The 19,659-nt window shown below is 33.7% G+C and overlaps 1 protein-coding gene across 4 annotated transcripts in view; it reads left to right on the top strand.

Moving 5' to 3' along the window:
• Positions 1–12,019: 12,019 nt before the first annotated feature.
• Positions 12,020–19,659, top strand: part of rapgef2a (Rap guanine nucleotide exchange factor 2a) — a 37,602-nt gene continuing 29,962 nt past the window's right edge. For 3 of the 4 annotated variants that reach the window (XM_026204016.1, XM_026204014.1, XM_026204015.1), the window contains exon 1: positions 12,664–12,732. In XM_026204016.1, the coding sequence (XP_026059801.1) occupies positions 12,664–12,732 (69 nt within the window). Of the gene's footprint in view, positions 12,733–19,659 lie in introns of all 4 variants that reach the window. The other variant, XM_026204013.1, reaches the window with a different exon arrangement.

The raw sequence follows: 19,659 nt of genomic DNA, 5'->3' as shown, positions 1-19,659 counted from the left end.
ACCCCCCCCCCCTCCCCCCCACACACACACACACAAAAAGAACAGTTGCATGTTCTTTATATAGAGTACAATACTAGAAACACATTTTAAACAATACTGTATATGTGATATTCATTATTTTATACAGTTTAATTCACTTATTTTTTATTATTTGGATTAGTATGCCATCAATATGACAAACAAGTGAGCAAAAATGCATCTCTTAGCATTTCTTGTTTACTTTCAGTGTCAGAAAAAGCTCTTTAACTTCCCACAAGAGCTTAGTGATACAGGGCCAAAATTGGAGCAACAAAAATATCACAACACAAGCAAACACATTTGGCAGATTTATTCATTTATTTTGAAGTATAAGTGAGTGCTGCCACCATTATAGGGAATCAAGAGGGAATAGAGTGCTGGGAAAATAACAAGCAAAATAATGAAATATGTATTTCCAGCACCTGCTGTTTTCATTCTCAATATTCCAACTGTCTGTTTTCCGAGCTTGTAATATTCGAAAGGAATTGTACAGTGATTTTTTTTTACCTAATTGGAATATTTTACTGTCAGTGTAGATATCCTGTGGATTCTGCAGTGATGTTCTACTTTTAATATTGCTTATATCCATGCTTTCTCCATGGCAGTTTTTCATGATTTCAGTCAATGTCTCTTTGTTCATGTCTAATAAGATGTTCTACACTGCATTATAGATCAAAATCATCAATGTTTGCTTCACTGAGTGCTGTGATCTTTTCTCTCTGATAGGGAATTATATCACATGACCTCTGACACAACCTTTCTTTGTAGTATGATAAACAATGTAAAAATGCATGTTACGGTACTTGGTCTTTAGTTGGTTTTTGTGTTTTTGCCATATGGGGGTATTTAACACTTGAAATCCTACTTGTTTTTATAGAGTAAGAGTAAGTGAGTTATAGAAATGGACAGTGATCTACGTTATGGAAAACTGAAATAATGACCAAATAATTCTTTGTGACCTACAGGAAGGATCAGTTCAACATAAAAGTTGATACATTTTTTAGTCATCCGTCACTAGTTGGCTACTAATCGAACAGAAATGTCCGACAGTTGGACAGAAAGTGTGAAGGGTAATGGAGTAAAGGGAAATAGGAATAGGAGAGGATGCGATGAATGTGAGGATGAGTCTAACCAGAGGGAGGATGGTCACCTCTCCTTCTCTTTTGAGCCTCATGCAGTTAAACACTCCTGAAAGCCGCCATGAGCTACTCTGACAACAAGGAGCAGTGACGACAATCACTGGAAATGAATAGTTAGATACCATGCCACACAGCAGGCTTCGTTTTATGATGCAAAACTTGACAAGAAACTACCGTTTTAAAACTAACAATACCAGTGAGCTTTAAAACACCGGGTGAAATAAAGTCTCTCCCAGGCTAAACCTGTTGCTTAGCAACAAGAGGTAGACATCTCGAAGAAGACAAAGTTGTGGCTCTTACACAACTTTTTCTCTTTTGTCTGAAACAGATGTCATCATTAAAAAAAACTGAATCATTGAATGTTTGAGACGTTGAAATGGGGTTTGTGTGCTCTTACATTTTTACATGAGCAAACATATACTATCAAAAGTACTATTAATTTATTTGTGTATTTTTTCATTCTTTTTTTTTTTTTTGACCGAGTGCATCTTTCCCTCTAAAGAAAAAGAGGATTTTGGCATGTGTCTGTATTTGTGTGTGTGTGTTTACACATGAAAATGAAAGTGTCAATTACATTATATGGTTTTAGGAATTGTTTATATTCGGATGACAGTTTTGTTAGCTTGCATTTACCTTGTCAAAACAAAATCACATGACATAAAACACAATCACTTCCTCCTCTTATTTTTATTGGTATATTTATATATTTATATAAAAAAATCCTGAATAAGATCCTGTCATATGTTGCAAAACTCATTTTTTCTTATACTGTACTGTTCTTGTACGTGACTGTTAGATAGTAAACTTTATCTTTATCAGATATGCTTTTAACTGATTTGATTCAGAGTATTTATCTGTATATATACTGTAAATCAGATAAAAGCAGATCTGACAAAGATAAAGTTTACTAAGAAACAGGCACATACAAAAACATGCAGAACAGTGCAGTATAAGAAAAAACTATTTTTGCAACATATTACAGGATCTTATGAATGATTTTTTTCTAGGTCATGTTTGGATACATTTAAATTTACATTTACATTTATTCATTTAGCAGATGCTTTTATCCAAAGAGACTTAAAATTGGGAAATATATCAAGCAATTTATCTTAAAGAGGCAAATAGTCACAACAAGCTAAACAGGGAATGATAAGAGAAAAGAGAAAGTTTTTTTTTCCTAAATGAAGTCAGATAGTGGTCAAACCTGAATAAAAAGAATGTACGTCTTGTTAAGCTTTTGAAAGTTAATTTCACTAAGGCAGAGCTGTAATGGCTTGATGTTAGAGCTTGGTAGATATGGGTGTATTCTGCATAGATTTGGTAAGAAAATTAGTTTTTTGGATGATAGTAGGAGCATATACAGATCGAACAGAAAATGTCCAAGGATTGAGCCCTGGGGGACTCCACAAATCATAGGGGCCCTCGCAGATTGATAGTTGTTAATAATCCCTGCTTTCTATATATTATCCAAACCAGCTGAGGACCTTCTCAAAGAGTGTTGTTGTTTGAATCTGTATGTAGGCATATATTATTAAGCAGATTGGAAATTACCCAGGTATCAGTTTCTGTTTACAAATTTGTTATGCTGAATGAAGATAAATCTAACATTAATTGTGTGCAGTTATTTGGATTTTTTTTTCTTTTGAAGATATTTCTTAAATTGATTCTAATAGACTTTGGAAAACTGCCTGAAATGACTGAGTCATTTTCTGTATCTAACATAGGTCTCTTTCTATACATTTAAGCACACATTTTAAAAAAAGGATGTTGGCAGTGAGACATTTTTAAAATGCTACACTGTTTCTTCCTGGGTTTTGCAGTCAATTGCTTTAACATTAGACATAATGACTAGTTTATTATGTTGCTGTATTTGGAGCTGTTTAACGTGGAGCATGTTTGCAACATGAGGACTTGATGATTACTATATACACAAACAATCAGTTTGTGTGTATACAGAACAAACTATTTTTGATGCGAGTATACAGGTGCTTCTCAATAAATTAGAATGTTTTGGAAAAGTTAATTTATTTCAGTAATTCAACTCAAATTGTGAAACTTGTGTATTAAATTCAAAAAATTCAATGCACACAGACTGAAGTAGTCTTTGGTCCTTTTAATTGTGATGATTCTGGCTCACATTTAACAACAACAACAACAAAAAAAAAAGCCAATTCACTATCTCAACCAATTAGAATACTTCATAAGACAAAAAAAAAACATTTTAGTGAACTGTTGGCCTTCTGGATAGTATGTTAATTTACTGAATATGTACTCAATACTTGGGTAGGGGCTCCTTTTGCTTTAATTACTGCCTCAGTTCGGCATGACATGGAGGTGATCAGTTTGTGGCACTGCTGAGGTGGTATGGAAGCCCAGGTTTCTTTAACAGTGGCCTTCAGTTCATCAGCTTTTTTTGTTCTCTTGTTTCTCATTTTCCTCTTGACAATATCCCATAGACTTTGTTCCACTGGACACTCCAGTTATTCTCCTTATCCCAGTTAAGACACCTCTGACGTTGTCTATGGTTCAGGAGTGGTTTAACAAGAGGAATACGACAACTGTAGCCAAATTCCTTAACACGTCCATATGCCTTGTCCCCAGCCTCAGTCTATTCCTTGTGTAGTTCACTGAAATTCTTGAATCGATTTTGCTTGACAAAAAGGCTGTGGTTCTATCAGTTAGTTTAGAATTTTTTTCTTCCACACTTTTTCCTTCCAATCAACTTTCTGTTAACATGCTTGAATAAAGCACTCTTTGAACAACCAGCTTTTTTTGCAATGAATGTTTGTGGCTTACACTCCTTGTGAAGGGTGTCAATGATTGTCTTATGGACAACTGTCAGATCAGTAGTCTTCCCCGTGATTGTGTAGCCTTGTGAACCAAACTTAGAGACCATTTTGAAGTCTCAGGAAACCTTTGCAGGTGTTTTGAGTTGATTAGCTAATTGGCATGTCATCATATTCTAATTTGTTGAAATTTTCTGAGGTTTTCTTTGAATGTGAGCCAAAATCATCACAATTCAAAGACCAAAAAACCAAAGAATTAAACTACTTCAGTCTGTGTGCATTGAATTTATTTAATACACAAGTTTCACAATTTGAGTTGAATTACTGAAATAGAATTACTGAAATAAATTGACTTTTCCACAAATTCGAGTTTATTGAGAAGTACCTGTAGATGTTGGACATACACATGAAGTCTACACTCTAGTGTCTTTAATTTATCACCTCTATGGGAGAATTGAAACACCCATCTTGATATGTTTGTTATTGAATTAACTGATTGTTAAAATGACTTAACAGAAAGAAGATTATTTATGAGTGTTAGGGTTATTTACTTTATAATGGCAATAAAATGTTCACATCAAATCAAATAAAACAGAATGGGTTGGAAATAAAGAACTACTATTAGTTAGGGATTGAGTTAGCTCATTATGAGGTATAAAAAGATGACTTTACGTTAATTTGTTTTATATTTGTATTTAATTTAATTTAAATATACAGTCATCACTAAATTAATAAAATCTATTGCCAGTATCCATTGACCTGTCTTTTGTTCGTTAAAGTTTTTTGTTTTTTTTAAAGACTATACAGGATGGAAAGTCAGACCAAACAAAGGAAAAAGTTACACTACCATTTAAAACAATCTTTAAATTAAAACTTTAAGATTGGAAATTGAAGCACTAACAATTAAAACAATCCTTCTGTGAAAAAAAAAAAAAGAAAAGAAAATATCAAGTGTAATAATTCATATTTATTTTATTGGCTGAATTTTATTATTTTAAGACTGGAAATCTGGTTCTTTTACAAAAACAACAACTAGTATCAAACATGGTATAGCACATGGCTTTTCACAATAATTTATTTTGATGACACCCAAAAATATAAAAAATACCCTACTTGCTACACCTTAGAAGAAATTCCCATATTTGCTACACAAATATGACTGCACTAAGTCCTTATGTACCTGTACACACTGTACATACACATAACCCCAACATTTTATTTTTCTGTTTTAAAACATTTCTCACTGGGGGAAAATATGATATATTTCTCTGCCAAAGTAACTGTAATCTATACTGATGCATCATGAGGGGGAGAGGGTCAGTTTTAGAAATGCATCTCAGCCACCTTCTCATTGCTCCTTCCTTTAGTTTCTGAGTGCTAAAGGTAAATTTAGTATAGCGCTAAGGTGAGTGTATATATGTGTGAACTATTTTGTACCTCTGCACTTTATTATGTTCTTTTCTACAGCATTCAAACAACAACAAAGCTATAATGATACAAGGATTTTTTTTTTTAATTTTTGTGAATAAAGCTTTTAAGTATCTGGAAGCAGACTCATTCTCTCTTTCGTTGCCAGACATAGTCAAAGAAACAGTGGCAGAAACATTAGGGGCCATCATTAGAGCAAGTGCTTTAACACAACAGACGTAACACACATAATGAGAACGCCTGCATTGCTGAGCGTTTTGTTCTCTCTCCCTTTGTACAGTTGAAGAGAATTCTTACCTCATCCACATCTTGCATCAGGATGTGTTAATGATGTTGTGTGGAAGTGGATGAATAAAGGTCCTCTAGACTGCGGCTGTTGAGAGAGCTTAGTCATTTTAGCCCATTATTATCAACTGAAGAGATTAGAAACCATCTTAATGAAGTTGGGCTCATAATGAAGAGGACAGAGAAAGAGGAACATATTGAGGCAAGGAAATTCAAATGGGCTACTCAGTATCCACAGAGCTTTCATAATAGGGTAATATTTTGTGTTCAGTCTGAGTATTTTCTTTTTTGTGTGTGTGTTGCCCAAGTTCATTTGAGAAAGTGTATATATTTAATATATATTTAATTTGAGAAATATATATATTTAAAAACTGTGAGTTTAATATTTTGGGGTGATGAAAATTAACATATAGATAAAGACACTTTATGTGCCAGTTTTCATGTTACAAATAAGAAAAAAACAACAACAACAAAATTATTTATAATTATTTAATTATTATTATTTTTTGTAACATGAAAACTAGCTATTTGTTAAGAAATAACCCTTATTTTGTTCCTTTCTCTAATTTAAATTCTCTATTTTTTTAAAGCAACTAAGTAAAAAAAAATATAATAATAATGAATTGTATTCCACATTTACAAAAATAGGTAACCTGTATTTAATCATATTTTATATATGTGATGTGGAATATAAAACATAATTTTTTCTGTCAAGTTGGACAAAAGACTCCAAAATGTTATTACATGTTTAAAATGTAAATAAAATGTCCACCACTGCCATTCCATTATAAAACTGTAATTTCAGATGTCCATCTACATATCATTGATTAAAAAAAAAAAAAAAAAAAAAAACATTACAGAAAGAATATCTTCGATTGGATATATATTAATCTTAACTGACTTGAGCCAAATAGAGTTTATTATATAAATATATATTTTGAAGATAAACCCATGTACTTTTGATGCCAGTTAACGAAATATATATTAATTGAGTGAGATATAAAGTAGAAATGTGTGTGTAATGATTATATGTAAAATTGGTCATGTCTAAAGAGATTTAGTAAACTGATTTTAGCTGATGAATGTAATTTAATGTGATGTATTCCTAAACAGGAATTGTGTCCTATAGATTATCATGGCTCATCTAGATGGCATCTTTTTCTGTGCATGGTGTGTGTATTCTAATTAGCAATTAGTCCAATTCAGAGTAGTCAAAATGCAAAGTCACAATATTTATGGCATTATCAATTAATTTTCACAATATAATCATCTAATTTATTTGTATTTTATTATTTATTTCTGGTATTTGACTCTTTAACCAAGCACAAGGTTATAAATGTTTTTTTTAGAAGATACCAATGGTGATTATAATTTAAAATTAAATTTCTGCAACAGAAAACAGAGTGAGCATGTTGCATGTTTAATAAGGTTCTCTGAGGAAGACTCAAATGAGAAGACAGTTTTTCACAGGCCTTTGAAGTGTTGCCCAAATCACAGACCCAGCTCATTATTTTCATATACAGCCAGCTCAGCTGCTCTTGAAGATCAAACACTATATGATTTCAAATCCTTCAAAGGGGATGTCAGGTTTTCAAGGAAAAAAATAAAAGTCCTAACATTTCATGAAAAATATTTCATTTATGTACTAAAATGTGCGCATTTATCTACACCACAAATCACCTATCAAATTGATAGTTTTGGCTTTTAGAGAAATTATAGTGCCAACAAATTTTGTAGGATTTAGTACAAGCTAAACTCAATTTTCAGAAATAGTGGTATAACGTTTAGGGTTATTATAGTTTACTAAAACTAAAACAATAAAAAAAGTGTATATTTTATATATAAAAAAAACTGAAATAAAAATGCATAAAACTGAATGTACAGATTTGAAAAAAAAAAGCTAATAAAAATGCCAAAAACAACAAAATTACTAAAACTTCTATTTAAAATGAAAACAGAAAATATTAAAATAAAAAACTAACATAAAAATGATTAAAAACTATGATTTTTAATCCACTTACATTAATTCTCTTAAAAAGCTTAAATAATATATACAATAAATGGTGTTTAGATTTTCAAGGTTTACAGTGTTCATAGCGACAAAGTTGTAAAAAATCAGTAAGTGATATATATATATATATATATATATATATATATATATATATATATTGTGCATTTATATTGAGAAATCTTTATATATATATATATATATATATATATATATATATATATATATATATATATATATATATATATATATATATATGCAAAAAAAAAGTCAATGGGGTCACCTGTTGCTTTGGAACCACTGACTTTCATTGTTTGTCAAAAAATAATTTTAAAATAATAAAAAAACCTTTGGAACACACATATGTTGGGCTCTTTAAAAAAGTAGGTTTCCACATACTTTTGGTCATGTTGTGAATATAGTGAGTCATAATATGAGTCATTTTACAATAATTGATGCCATTGTGAGATCAATCCTGTTTGAAGATTTTGCAGGCGTTTTTGTCTGTTCATGTGTTACCACAAACAGTGCAGCTATGTGCTTATCTTTAGAGACCGATGCAACTGGACAGAAGAGTGACAACAGCTGTTGAACAACAGAACAACAAACACACGCGCACACACACACACACATATGAAACAGTAATTACTGTAAGCACAGATGCATTTAAGATAGATGCATTACTGAAATGAATTCTGGATCCTTCGATCATTACACTGTGTGTGTATGTGAGTGTAAAACATCAAACCTTAGTTTTTTCCCTATAGCAATCATTCTTCATCATAACCTCAATTAAATCTGAGAGCAACCCTGAATAATGATGAAGGAACCAAGCCACTTTTAAACAGTACTCTCTCTGTTAATATTTGCATTAACGTAACAGGATGGAAGGAAAGGATAGAGAGAAAAATACATATAGGTCTGCGTAGTGTTTGCTTTTACATGATGGCAAAATTATATTTTGTATGTTGTTAGGTGTTGATTGTGGATGTAAATTACAAGATGAATAAAGGCTTGAAATAACTTCATGAACAGTTAGCATACAAAAGCACCCATAAATCCCATAAATCAAGACATAAACAAGCACCTATATATACTTTCACACAGATAGCTTATATACCCACACACACCCATGTTTTCATCACGTACCTTTAACCATCTGGCTATATAGATTAGATGGATAAAGCAGCAATATCTTCAGTACTTCTTTGTTGCTAAGGGAACAGAAAGCTAGCACCCTTGGTGTTAGTTACAGACTTCTAACACCCTTCCCCATGGTGGTAATTAGTGTCATATAGATCTTTGCACACACGTGTTAGTGACCCTTGTTTCTGATATACAGGACTGTAACACAAACTGAAGAATTTATTTTTCTCAGCCCCCCATTCCACACTCTTGCTCTTTTCTCTTTCTGTATGTATCTGATGCTTCCCAGCTCTTTTGTTGTAGATATATTACTGACCTTGTGATTTACACCACTCATGTTTTCCGTCCAAGTACCTGCAGTCTGAGAGCTTACCACATCTCTGTAAGCGTTTGTTATGTGTGATTTGTTTTTGCACCAAATGAATGCTTTCTATAGATGGTCAGAAACACACACACACTGGTTTTTAAAATATATTATAGAGGACACAATCAACGGTAAACCTCAAGCCAAACCTTACCCCTAAACCGGTTGGCATTATTGAATTTAAAAACAAAAAGAATTTTATGAGTCTATCAAAAAAATGAGAACCACTTCAAGTGTTTTGACAAGACAACAATATTTTGATATTTATATAGCCAAACCTATCCACACACACACACACACACACGTGTTTCTTTGAATTATGGGGACTTTCCATAGACTTCCATTACTTTTATACTGACCAAACAATATTTTCTATCCCCTAACCCTAACCCTACCCCTTGCAGAAAACCTGTTTGCATAGCTAAACTTTCAGATAAACATAATTTACTATTTTAATTTTATTAATATTTTTTGCTTTTGGGGACCAAATCAAACATTTCAGGTTTTTCTATCCTTGTGGATCCCCACAATGCAGCATAAAGTACACACACACACACACACACACACACACACACACACACACACACACACACACACACATATTTATTTAGCTTACATATCTACATAGGGACATGAATGTTGTATTTATTTTAGACTTGTGTATACTGTATTTTATAATTACTATGGACTAACCGTAACTTTACCATAAAGAAATCGTAGCACTTTATTTTACAGTCCTGTTCCTCATGTACAAATAATGTACTTATTATAGTAATTACAATAACTATGTAATAACTAGGTACTAACCCTGAACCTACCCCTAAACCTAACCCTACCCCATTGTAGTTACCTTGTGTCACCAGAACTTTCTTAAATAAATACACTGTAAGTACACTATAAGTACATGCTAGTACACTTACTGTAAAATAAAGTGCAACCAGAAATCTTTTTACTTTAAGAATACTAAAAAGAAAACTTTATTTATGCTTTATTTATGAGTTGTTTTATCTAGTTAAGGACATTAATGGTTGTCCCAAAGGGAGGTTTTGGATTTAGACATTTGTCCAAAAATAAAACCGTACAAACACCGTAAATAAGATAATGCACATGAGAGATCTTGGCTAGACATTTGTCTTTCACAGCTGAACTCCAAATTAAATGATATGTAAATTATGTCAAATGTAAATGATTTACTCTGAGTACCTACTGAGATTTCAAAGAAATACACTTTAATGAATAGCCTAATAAATGTATATATTGTGTGTGTGTGTATATATATATATATATATATATATATATATATATATATATATATATTGACATTGCCATTTTTCGAGCTCACAAACCATTCTCATTTCCCTAATAAATCTGGTTGGGAGACTCTCCCCTTACGAAACCAAAAGAAATGATAATACTGCAAAATATAATGTGATAGGCTATATTACATAATACATTTCCATATATTGGAAACTAGTGCTTATAATTTTTAATATACAGCAATATATGCATTTACTATAGCTATATATCGGTACTATATTTAGAAATGAAGACAAAAATTAATAATTTGATCCTTTATTGAGTATGTATTGCACATAGATGCTCCCATATATATGTGAATGTGTGTACAAACATATCATGAAATTAGTTACTGCAGATTTTTAATTCCCAGTATGTACCCGACTGTTAAAGGAGAGTAAACATTTTAAAATTAAGTGTTATTTAATGTGTTTTTGCTCAATATTAATAAAGGGGGATATCTGTTAGTGTTTAATGTTGTATTATTTTGGAATCTAAAAGGTTTTCTGGTATGTGTAAGTTTGTGGGGTTACCATTGTGCATAAGAGTAGAGTCTGTGGTCAGAAGATGACTGGCCAAACAATGATCAATTATATGTTACTTTATTTAAAAAGTAATTGTGGTGCACTGTTCCGCACAGTGATAGTCTGTTCAATACGTGTTTTATTATAGCAGGTGTGCTTATCTGTTGTAAGTTAGCTATGTTTTAAAATATGAAACGTGTATCGTAAATGATTGTTGGATGTAAGAAATATATATTTCCATATGTGTGTATATATACTGTATAAAGATGTTAAATATATTGTTACACATGCAGTACCATATCTTATCACATGTAGATCTATATATTATAAAGTATATTACTGAATATAAAATGAAATATATTGAGATATATTGTTAGCCTACATATTTCAATATATGAAAAGTGGCAATTCCTTATGTATTATTCATATATTGTAATGTATTTACACAACATATTATTAGGTATAATTTTCTAATATACCATTATATCGTTTATTATATTGATCATTCATTTATTAGTAAACATATTTTCTTTGCGAAAGGGTCCACTGAACCAACCCGAGTGTTGACTAAACGTACAGTAATCTAGCGCAACCTGCTGGTCGATTTTGGTTCAACACACAAAAAGATAACTTTGCACTTCTATAAAACAATATGTTATATTAAATGAATATAAGGCGAAGTGTTGAATTGATGATGTCTAAAAGTCTAAGAGAACACAAAGCACGTTATTAGGTTACTGTGTCACGTATTTCATTTGTCATGTAGGGCCTAGCCTACATCTACAATCTTTTTTGAAAAAAATATATTTATACCGGCTATGAACCAAGAAAAGTTTAATATATAATTTTTTTGAATTGAAAACATTTGTGTTTATATATGGGCCTTCAGATCCATCGTCTTCTTTCTGGATGTTTTCTGGTTATGTAAAGCGCTTTGTTGTCCACTGGTCGCCGCTTTATGCCTCTCCATTATCACAGCTCTGCCTCAAAGTTTGGCTGAACTTGTTGTCCACTGGGGGCGCTAGAGGCCGGCCGTTTAATTTCTTTCTTCAACTCTTGTGAATCACGGCGTTGTCACCGGTCCAGTTTCACCCCGCCCGTCTGTCCGGTGTCTGTCCCGTAGTCGCTATGGACGCACGTCACTTTGTTAAACTACTCCAACTTGGAGTAACGGACGTCTAGCGTCTGCTTTCGCCCTCGACACAACAGAAGAGACTCGCCGGACGCCGAGTGATGAACAGCGACCCCGAAACAACAGAGCTTACGCCTTTCATCCGTGAACCTCTATCCGCACACAAGACAATGCTCTGGACGTGTTTTGTTGTTGTATAGTTGTTTCTGTGATGTTATTCGTCCAAACGTGATTATTTTCCCCTGTAGTCATTACGCTCTCTTTGGAAAGAGATTTTCTGAATGCCACAAACTTTTAAGGGTGTAAATATTCACCCCCTCTACGCCTTTGGGAGGATCTACCGCTACTCGTGCTTTGAATACAACTCCAGCCCGGGGCTCAGAAACTGGCCCACGACGAGCCATTTGTCTTTTTAGGGGACGTATGGGGTTTTACAAATGACGGCTCAGCTTAAACGAAGCAGTCGGAAGCGTTAGAAGAAATGCTCGGACTTTAATAAAGGAGATCGTTTATTACATGTGATTGCACGCGGACGGAATGGCGTCATATGTGGACAATAGTTTTCGGCACGCGATCATGAAGAATCCTGCCGACCGGACGCAACAGGTAAGGGACCACTTGTTGCCTAAATAGGGAACAGTCTAGATTATGCCACATATCTTGCGTGTTCATGATTGTGTACGTAACGTTACTTCGCTGCTACCCACAATAGATAAAGTCAATTGTTTTGACAATCTGTAGACCGTCTAAATTAAACCATTATACAACTACAAACGGTTTATACAACTCAAGCTGACCTAAGACGTCTCAAGAAAACTGTTTATACAATTCAAGCGTACTTAACGTCCTAGTTAAAACGGTTAATAATAGTCAACATTCAAAACGTCTCGTGAAAATAGTTTACAACTTAAGAAGAAAAAATTGAGACCGTTTATACAACTCAAGCTGGCTCAATTGTTTAATTTAAACGTTTTAAACATTAAATCCAAATCAGCTTGCTATGTATAAATGGTTTAAAGTATTGTATCGTATCGTGAAGTGCCTAAACAATTGATTTAAATGTCCGAATAAAACCGTGTCCCCAGGTCATAGCGGTTTCAGACATTGTTTCATTTAGACCAGCTTGTTTAAAGGCGCCACAAGCTCCAGTTCTACTCATTTATTTATTTATTTATTTTTGGAAATTGTGGTGTCCCTTTAGTATGCAGCCAAACAAAGTCGGGCAAGTTACTGTTTTGTTCCACATATACATTCAGTTTTGTCGAAATCCGTGCCCACAAAGTTTTTAAAGGGTTGCTTAATATAGTCTCACTCATCAGAGTTGGTAGGACCTTGTTTCTGTGGTATTTCAGACGCCTATTACTCATCTTTCGGAAGGGAGTATTTCCTCACAATGCCCTGCCAGTCTAGTCCAGACTAGATCATCCTCATTTAAACCATCTGATATATACAAATAGCACAGCAACAGACCACAGGCTCCTTAGAGTTGCAGCTCTGTAAACTACCAGCATTGTATGAATGTCTGCTGTCTGTGGTCACTTAAAACTACGTTTGAGTTCTCTGTGTGGGATTTTTGGGTTGTGAGTCTCCAGCCCGGGAATTTAATGAATCAAAAGAATGTGAGGAATGAAGTTTATAGTGTAGGCCTTTCAGATATGGGCCTCTTTTGTGTGCTGCCATGAAGAATGAAACCACTTCTTCATAGGATTTCATATTTTGCTTCTATTTGGTGTGATATGATTAGGTACACTGAAAACTCTGTTGTCTTTTAGATAAGATTATGGATCAGGCTCCGGGGCCTCTGACTCTCAGGGGCCTCAAGCTGAGAAAAACCCAAAAGCCACTGTTTGAATGTGTGCTGGTGGCTGTTGGCCCAGTGTGAAATAAATAAAGAGATAAGCACTAACACCTTCTGAACACATTATTTGCAGCCTTGATGTTGTGTACTAACCTTTGCATAATTAATTGAATTGTGTCTCTGACTGCAACCTGTTTAAGCATCTGTCCAAGTAATCGAAAGGTTGTATGTTTAAATCTGCCCAGGGTTCATCAATGAGCGAATAACTGTTGTGTGCTTTAACAAGCAACTTGCTTCCAGTGGGTTTACTTTTTTCAGGAAAATGTGTTGTGTAACTGTTATTTTGGATAAGTATAAGGTCAATGTTAAATTAGTAATATTAGGCTAATCCACTAGATAGGAGATTTCCAATTGGTTATTAACGTGGGTCCTGGTGGTAATCAGATTATCATGTTAAAGTAGTGTTTTCATGAAGGACCAGGCTGGGTTAAGACCCACAAAGCTATTTTTTGTTCTTCATTTAAGGGTGAAAACAAGTTAAAAAAAAAAAACCTTTGCAGTGGTTTACTATTAGCAAACATGCCAATGTGTTAAGATTAATAAGTTAATTTCGCAAGATCTGCAATTCGACAATGCAGTCAAGTCATTCCACAATTATTTATATAGCACTTTAAAGAAAGCAGCTTTATAGTATATAAAAAAACTGCATCAATGACTCTTTCAATTAGGATTACAGATCATGTGTTCTTGCTTTCACTCATGGACATCGGATCTTGGACTGAACAGAAGAAATGAGCTGGAGAAGATTTCTAAGTCAAAAGCCAGAGCAAACCTCTCTGGAAAGGTTTATTTTTTTATTTTTTTGTCAAGATGTTTTGAATTTATCGAAACTCCAAAACAAACTTGATTTTGGCCTGGTTTTGTTCAAAATGACATTACACCAGTTTGTTCTTCGCTTTCACTTGTTCCTTTAGTGTATGCCTATAACTTCCTGTACAGTAAAACATGATTTTAAGTTCTTTAAACATGTAGACTAAAAGGTTTTGTAAATATTACATATCAAGATAAACAAAAAAATATCCTTTTTATGTGGTAGATTTAAATCATTAACGTGATCGCAAAACAATTTTGTGGTCCTTTTCTTTTACAAACAGTTCTCCCTGTCTCACTGACAGTTTGCATACAGTTAAAGTTGTGATTAAATGGAAGCAGCAACATCTCTTTTTCTTTTCTCTATTGTGCCAAAAAAGGTAACTTGTAGTCAAATTTGGAAGGGCAGGGTTTATACAGACTAAATGATTGGAGAAGTCTGGTATTATTCACCAGAAATGAGGTTTTCACTGCTATTATTTTAAATTAAGGGGTCAGGAAAATGAGAAACACATGGATGGATCATTCACAATAAGATCTGTATTATGCATTTAAGGGTTTTGTTGATAGACGATAGTATCGTGTATCGATGATAGCAGATGTCTCTGTTGATAGTCAAGACGATATTAGGCTCATTCTCCTATTAATGTATTCAATTATAATAATTATGATTATTTTTATTTTCATTAAGCAGCTTATTATTATTCGGCTATCCGACTGCTCAGCTATTTCACTTCAGTGCTGTATTGCACTTTAACAAGTAATCTGAACCACCTTTATATGTGTGCAATATTTTAAACAAGCCCTCACTGAGTGTAATGCCACAGTTATGTAGGATGCATCTCGCTCTTGTTTCTGTGGCGTGTGGTCCGGAGCGCTGTATGACTGATGCATCAGTTCAGTTCAACTTTACTCCAAATATATGAACTAACCTGTTTTAAATACTATATATGTAACATGTTCGTTTATGTTCAATACTAGTGTTAAACTGCTGGACTTTAAATGAAATCTGCTATTGATTTTAACCATTATCTGATTTTGTAAAACATTTAGGCTGATCACTTCCGTGCGCAGATGCGGCAAATTTGTCACAGGACGCGTGATATGACATTGTGACTATATATGAACTGACGTTAGCTGTTTTAAATACAGTATTTTTATATTTAACGTTAGTTTATCAGTATGTCTGAAAGTATATTTTTTAGATTATTGGTGATTCCATAGGCTCTCTCTCTCACGCACCTGTGTGGTTTAAAACACGAATAGTTATGCTATAACAAGAACAAAGAGTCTCTCTCTTGCTCCACCCATGCACGATAATATCGTGTATCATCAATCTCATGGGCTGACGATATGAAGATTTGAAAAATGACCATATCGCCCAACACTAATGCATTTGCAAAATAGAAAATCGAAAATTGTCATTTAATACTGACTTTAAAAGAGGTAATAGTTTTCATGAAAGTTGTCAGGTAGTATATTATTGGGTAGCACAGCAGTGTTGTGGGAAAAGGACAGGAACTTAAATTAGATGATCATTTGGTTAGTTGCCACATTGTTTTTTTTAATCAATTTCCTGTTTCTTTTTTAATGTTTACTGTAAGCATTTGCACAGATGCCATCATGTAGACAAACAGACGTACCGTTTCTGCAGTTGGTTTTTGGTCAGGGCCTCAGGTGTTTGTGAAACAGTGGCACAGGTCACACTGTTGCAGTCATATGCAGAAATATATTTCCACTAGGTCTGTGCAGTATATTTGTGCTGATTCAAATAAATCTAGCTTAATCAAAGTTAAATAATCATAACTATAACAAGAATATCATTGTGCACTAATTCACACTATAATTCATTGTTTTGTACTTAAGTTTTGTTTTTCTCTCTTCCTGCGTTCTCTTTTTTTCACATGCTTATTCAGTCTCATACATAATAAAGATATCAGATGCCCACAATAAGAGATGAAAGCCACGCTGAAACTTACTTATGATTGTGTCTGTGCACAATATTCTCACAACTGTGGTGTTTGTCTGTGTGTGTGTGTGTGTGTGTGTGTGTGTGTGTTTGAATGTAAGGAAGTGTGTTTGTGTGCAATTTGCTATTATCCTTTGTAAACATTTCAGGATATTGAAGCTTTACTCTTGCGAGAGACTCCATTCTCTCCTTACATAACCAATTGTCTGTATTCTCCTGCCAGATATTATGTTTTATAAGCCTGTTATGTCTGTGAGCACACACACCTTAAGAAAAGTGTGTTCAACAGAGGTTTTGGAGTTTTAAGGTGTTACTTCCTCATGTAATGACCCTCGCCTTGGTGTGCTTGCTTCTGGGAGCAACAGGAAAAGAGCAGAAGAATGAGATGTACTGCGATAGGAGAGAAGTAGAAGAAAAGGAGGAAAAGGGAACCAGAGAGACACACAGAAAAGTGAAAAACAACCTGATTGAGATTGAAATCTAGGCACTTAACTTTAGTCTTTAACTCCTGTTTTAGTGCTAATTGTAAGGCTAAAGGTGTTCTTAAATCAGACTGGAACGTGACTAACAGATTTGTATTTACTAATATGATTATTGTTAAAGTATAAGTTCACAAAAACACTGGGGGTCAAATATACGTACCACAAGCTGAATATGAAATACAGTCGAATGAAATGCAATCTAACAAAAGTGCTTTTAATTTAAGGAAATCATAGGTATTGTTGATTGTGTGTAAGCTCCAGAAGATCATGTGCTGTGTGTATACACTAATGTTGAACAAATAAGTCATCTGAAAATTATTTTTATTTCCCTGCTTCTGAGGCTTCTATGAAAAGGACCTGTGTCTCATAATTATAACAGTACATTTCTTCCATTTACTAAAACTGTGCCATGCAGAAAAAACTAAATCAATATCTTGACATTTACGCCACCCACACACATCTCATAATTTTTTCCCTCCAAGCCATAAAAGTGCCATGTTTCATTTGCATGATGACTTAATGTGGGACATCTGTTTGTCTGGGTTGCTGTATCTTTTTTGCTTGCTATTGTGTTGGAAACATCAAATCTTAAAAAATAAAATAAAATACATCTGCTCAGATCACTTTTGACCCATTATGGGCATTTCAGGCTGTTTAAGGACGTCAAAAATGTTTAGAAAATGTTGAGCCCTCCAATGATCCCGTGTGCACTTTGATTGATTTACTGAATTTGATGTTTCACTCCAGTTAGAAAAACCTGACATCAAAAACAGATTTGTATCAGTATCTAAAAAATAATTTTATATCGTGAAGGTCTGATATTGTAATCTGTAGAGAAAAAGAACAATGTTTATACAGTCTAAATTTACTCTTAGGCATTGTGTAAAAAAATGGACTTTGGAATTGATTCACATTCTTCCGAAACACATTAGCCCTGCAGTTTCATAACAATGGTTTCATTTCCTCCCTCCCTGCCTGTTTTTGTGTAGTAGCGAATCAGCCCTTCTGGAAGGGCTTTTAGAGAAATGCAGAATCACATGTTGAGTTTTAAATAGTGACGAATCACATGTTGTTTAAGTTTTTTAAACAAGAAAAACACGTCTTCACTGTTATTTTTTGTAATACCACACGGCTCAAAAAACAGCTGAACTTGATAACACGTCAAATACCCATGATATAAATGGTTGGTGCTAGGTAATATAATTAATTCCTAATTACTGTTTTACTAGTGACCTAGTTAGTTTAAAGGGGTCTTCAGATGGGCATTTTTCCACAAGTTTATATTTTTAAGGGTCTTAATGAAAAGTCTTTAACATACTTTGGTTAATTTCTGAACACCCTTTTAACTTTGTTTAGAGCAAGCCATTTTGGTATGTATCCCTTTAAATGCTAATGAGCTCTGCTCGCCCCGCCCCTCTCTTCTGTGGGGTGTGATTTGCAGTTCGCTTAGTGCTGTAAACTTTAGCTGCATTCATCGTGAAACTTGCTAACTAGCACATCATGGCAATTTGCAGAGTTAATTAAAAACACCTATACTCACTTTTGAAGGTGAGGATCAGAATAATTTGCGTGAACATAAACGCATTTAGGTAGATCATGGGCACATTCCCTTCAAAAACAAAGAACAATGGCAGACTTTACAGCTGACTCAGGGCAGGTCTAAGGTAAAACGTCACTGTCAATCAACAATCATGGGAGGGGCCTTTCTGTGTGTCATTACACAGCCAAGAATCTGAGAACGGCTTGATTTTAGAAATGGGTTTGGGTTTATCGAGATAAAAAAAAAACTGAGTGGATTTTTATCATTATAGGGTGGATGTGCACACAAACTGCCAACACATTTCAGTTCTAACAACATGTAAAAGTGAATTTTGCATCCGAAGACCCCTTTAACTAGTCAGTTTTGTATACAGGATAGGGCTGATCAGTATGGTGATAAATATCATGATAGTATAAAGTGTCTATCGATAATTATTATATGCACTTAAGAAACAAAAAACATGCATGAATGAGAAAATAAGAGTGGGATGTGTTTGATCTTAGAGTTAGTAAGCACAATAACCTTTGGAAGAAGAATTAAGTGCGGTTCTTGTGGTGACACACATACACAAAGTGTATGTCTGTAACGCCTCTCTTTAAAAAAAAAAGGTGGTCATGAATTTGGTACACACATGATGTTTCTCATGACTAATCACTTTTATGTTTAAGAAGCATTTAATATTTGATACACACCATGAAGATTATGCAGTGTTTATTTACTTGATTCTTCAATTTCTGTAGTATTTCTTACTACATGTAAATAAAGTTCCTATAGCTGAAAACATTCATTTGTATTTTTGTTCTGTTGTATTTGTCCTATTGTTTGTAATATGCTTCTTTGTGCTTATTTTTTTAAATAACAAAAATAGAATAAA

This window comes from Carassius auratus, chromosome 26, assembly GCF_003368295.1.
Source record: "Carassius auratus strain Wakin chromosome 26, ASM336829v1, whole genome shotgun sequence".
NCBI lineage: Eukaryota > Metazoa > Chordata > Actinopteri > Cypriniformes > Cyprinidae > Carassius > Carassius auratus.
This window is presented reverse-complemented; position numbering and strand designations above follow the sequence as displayed.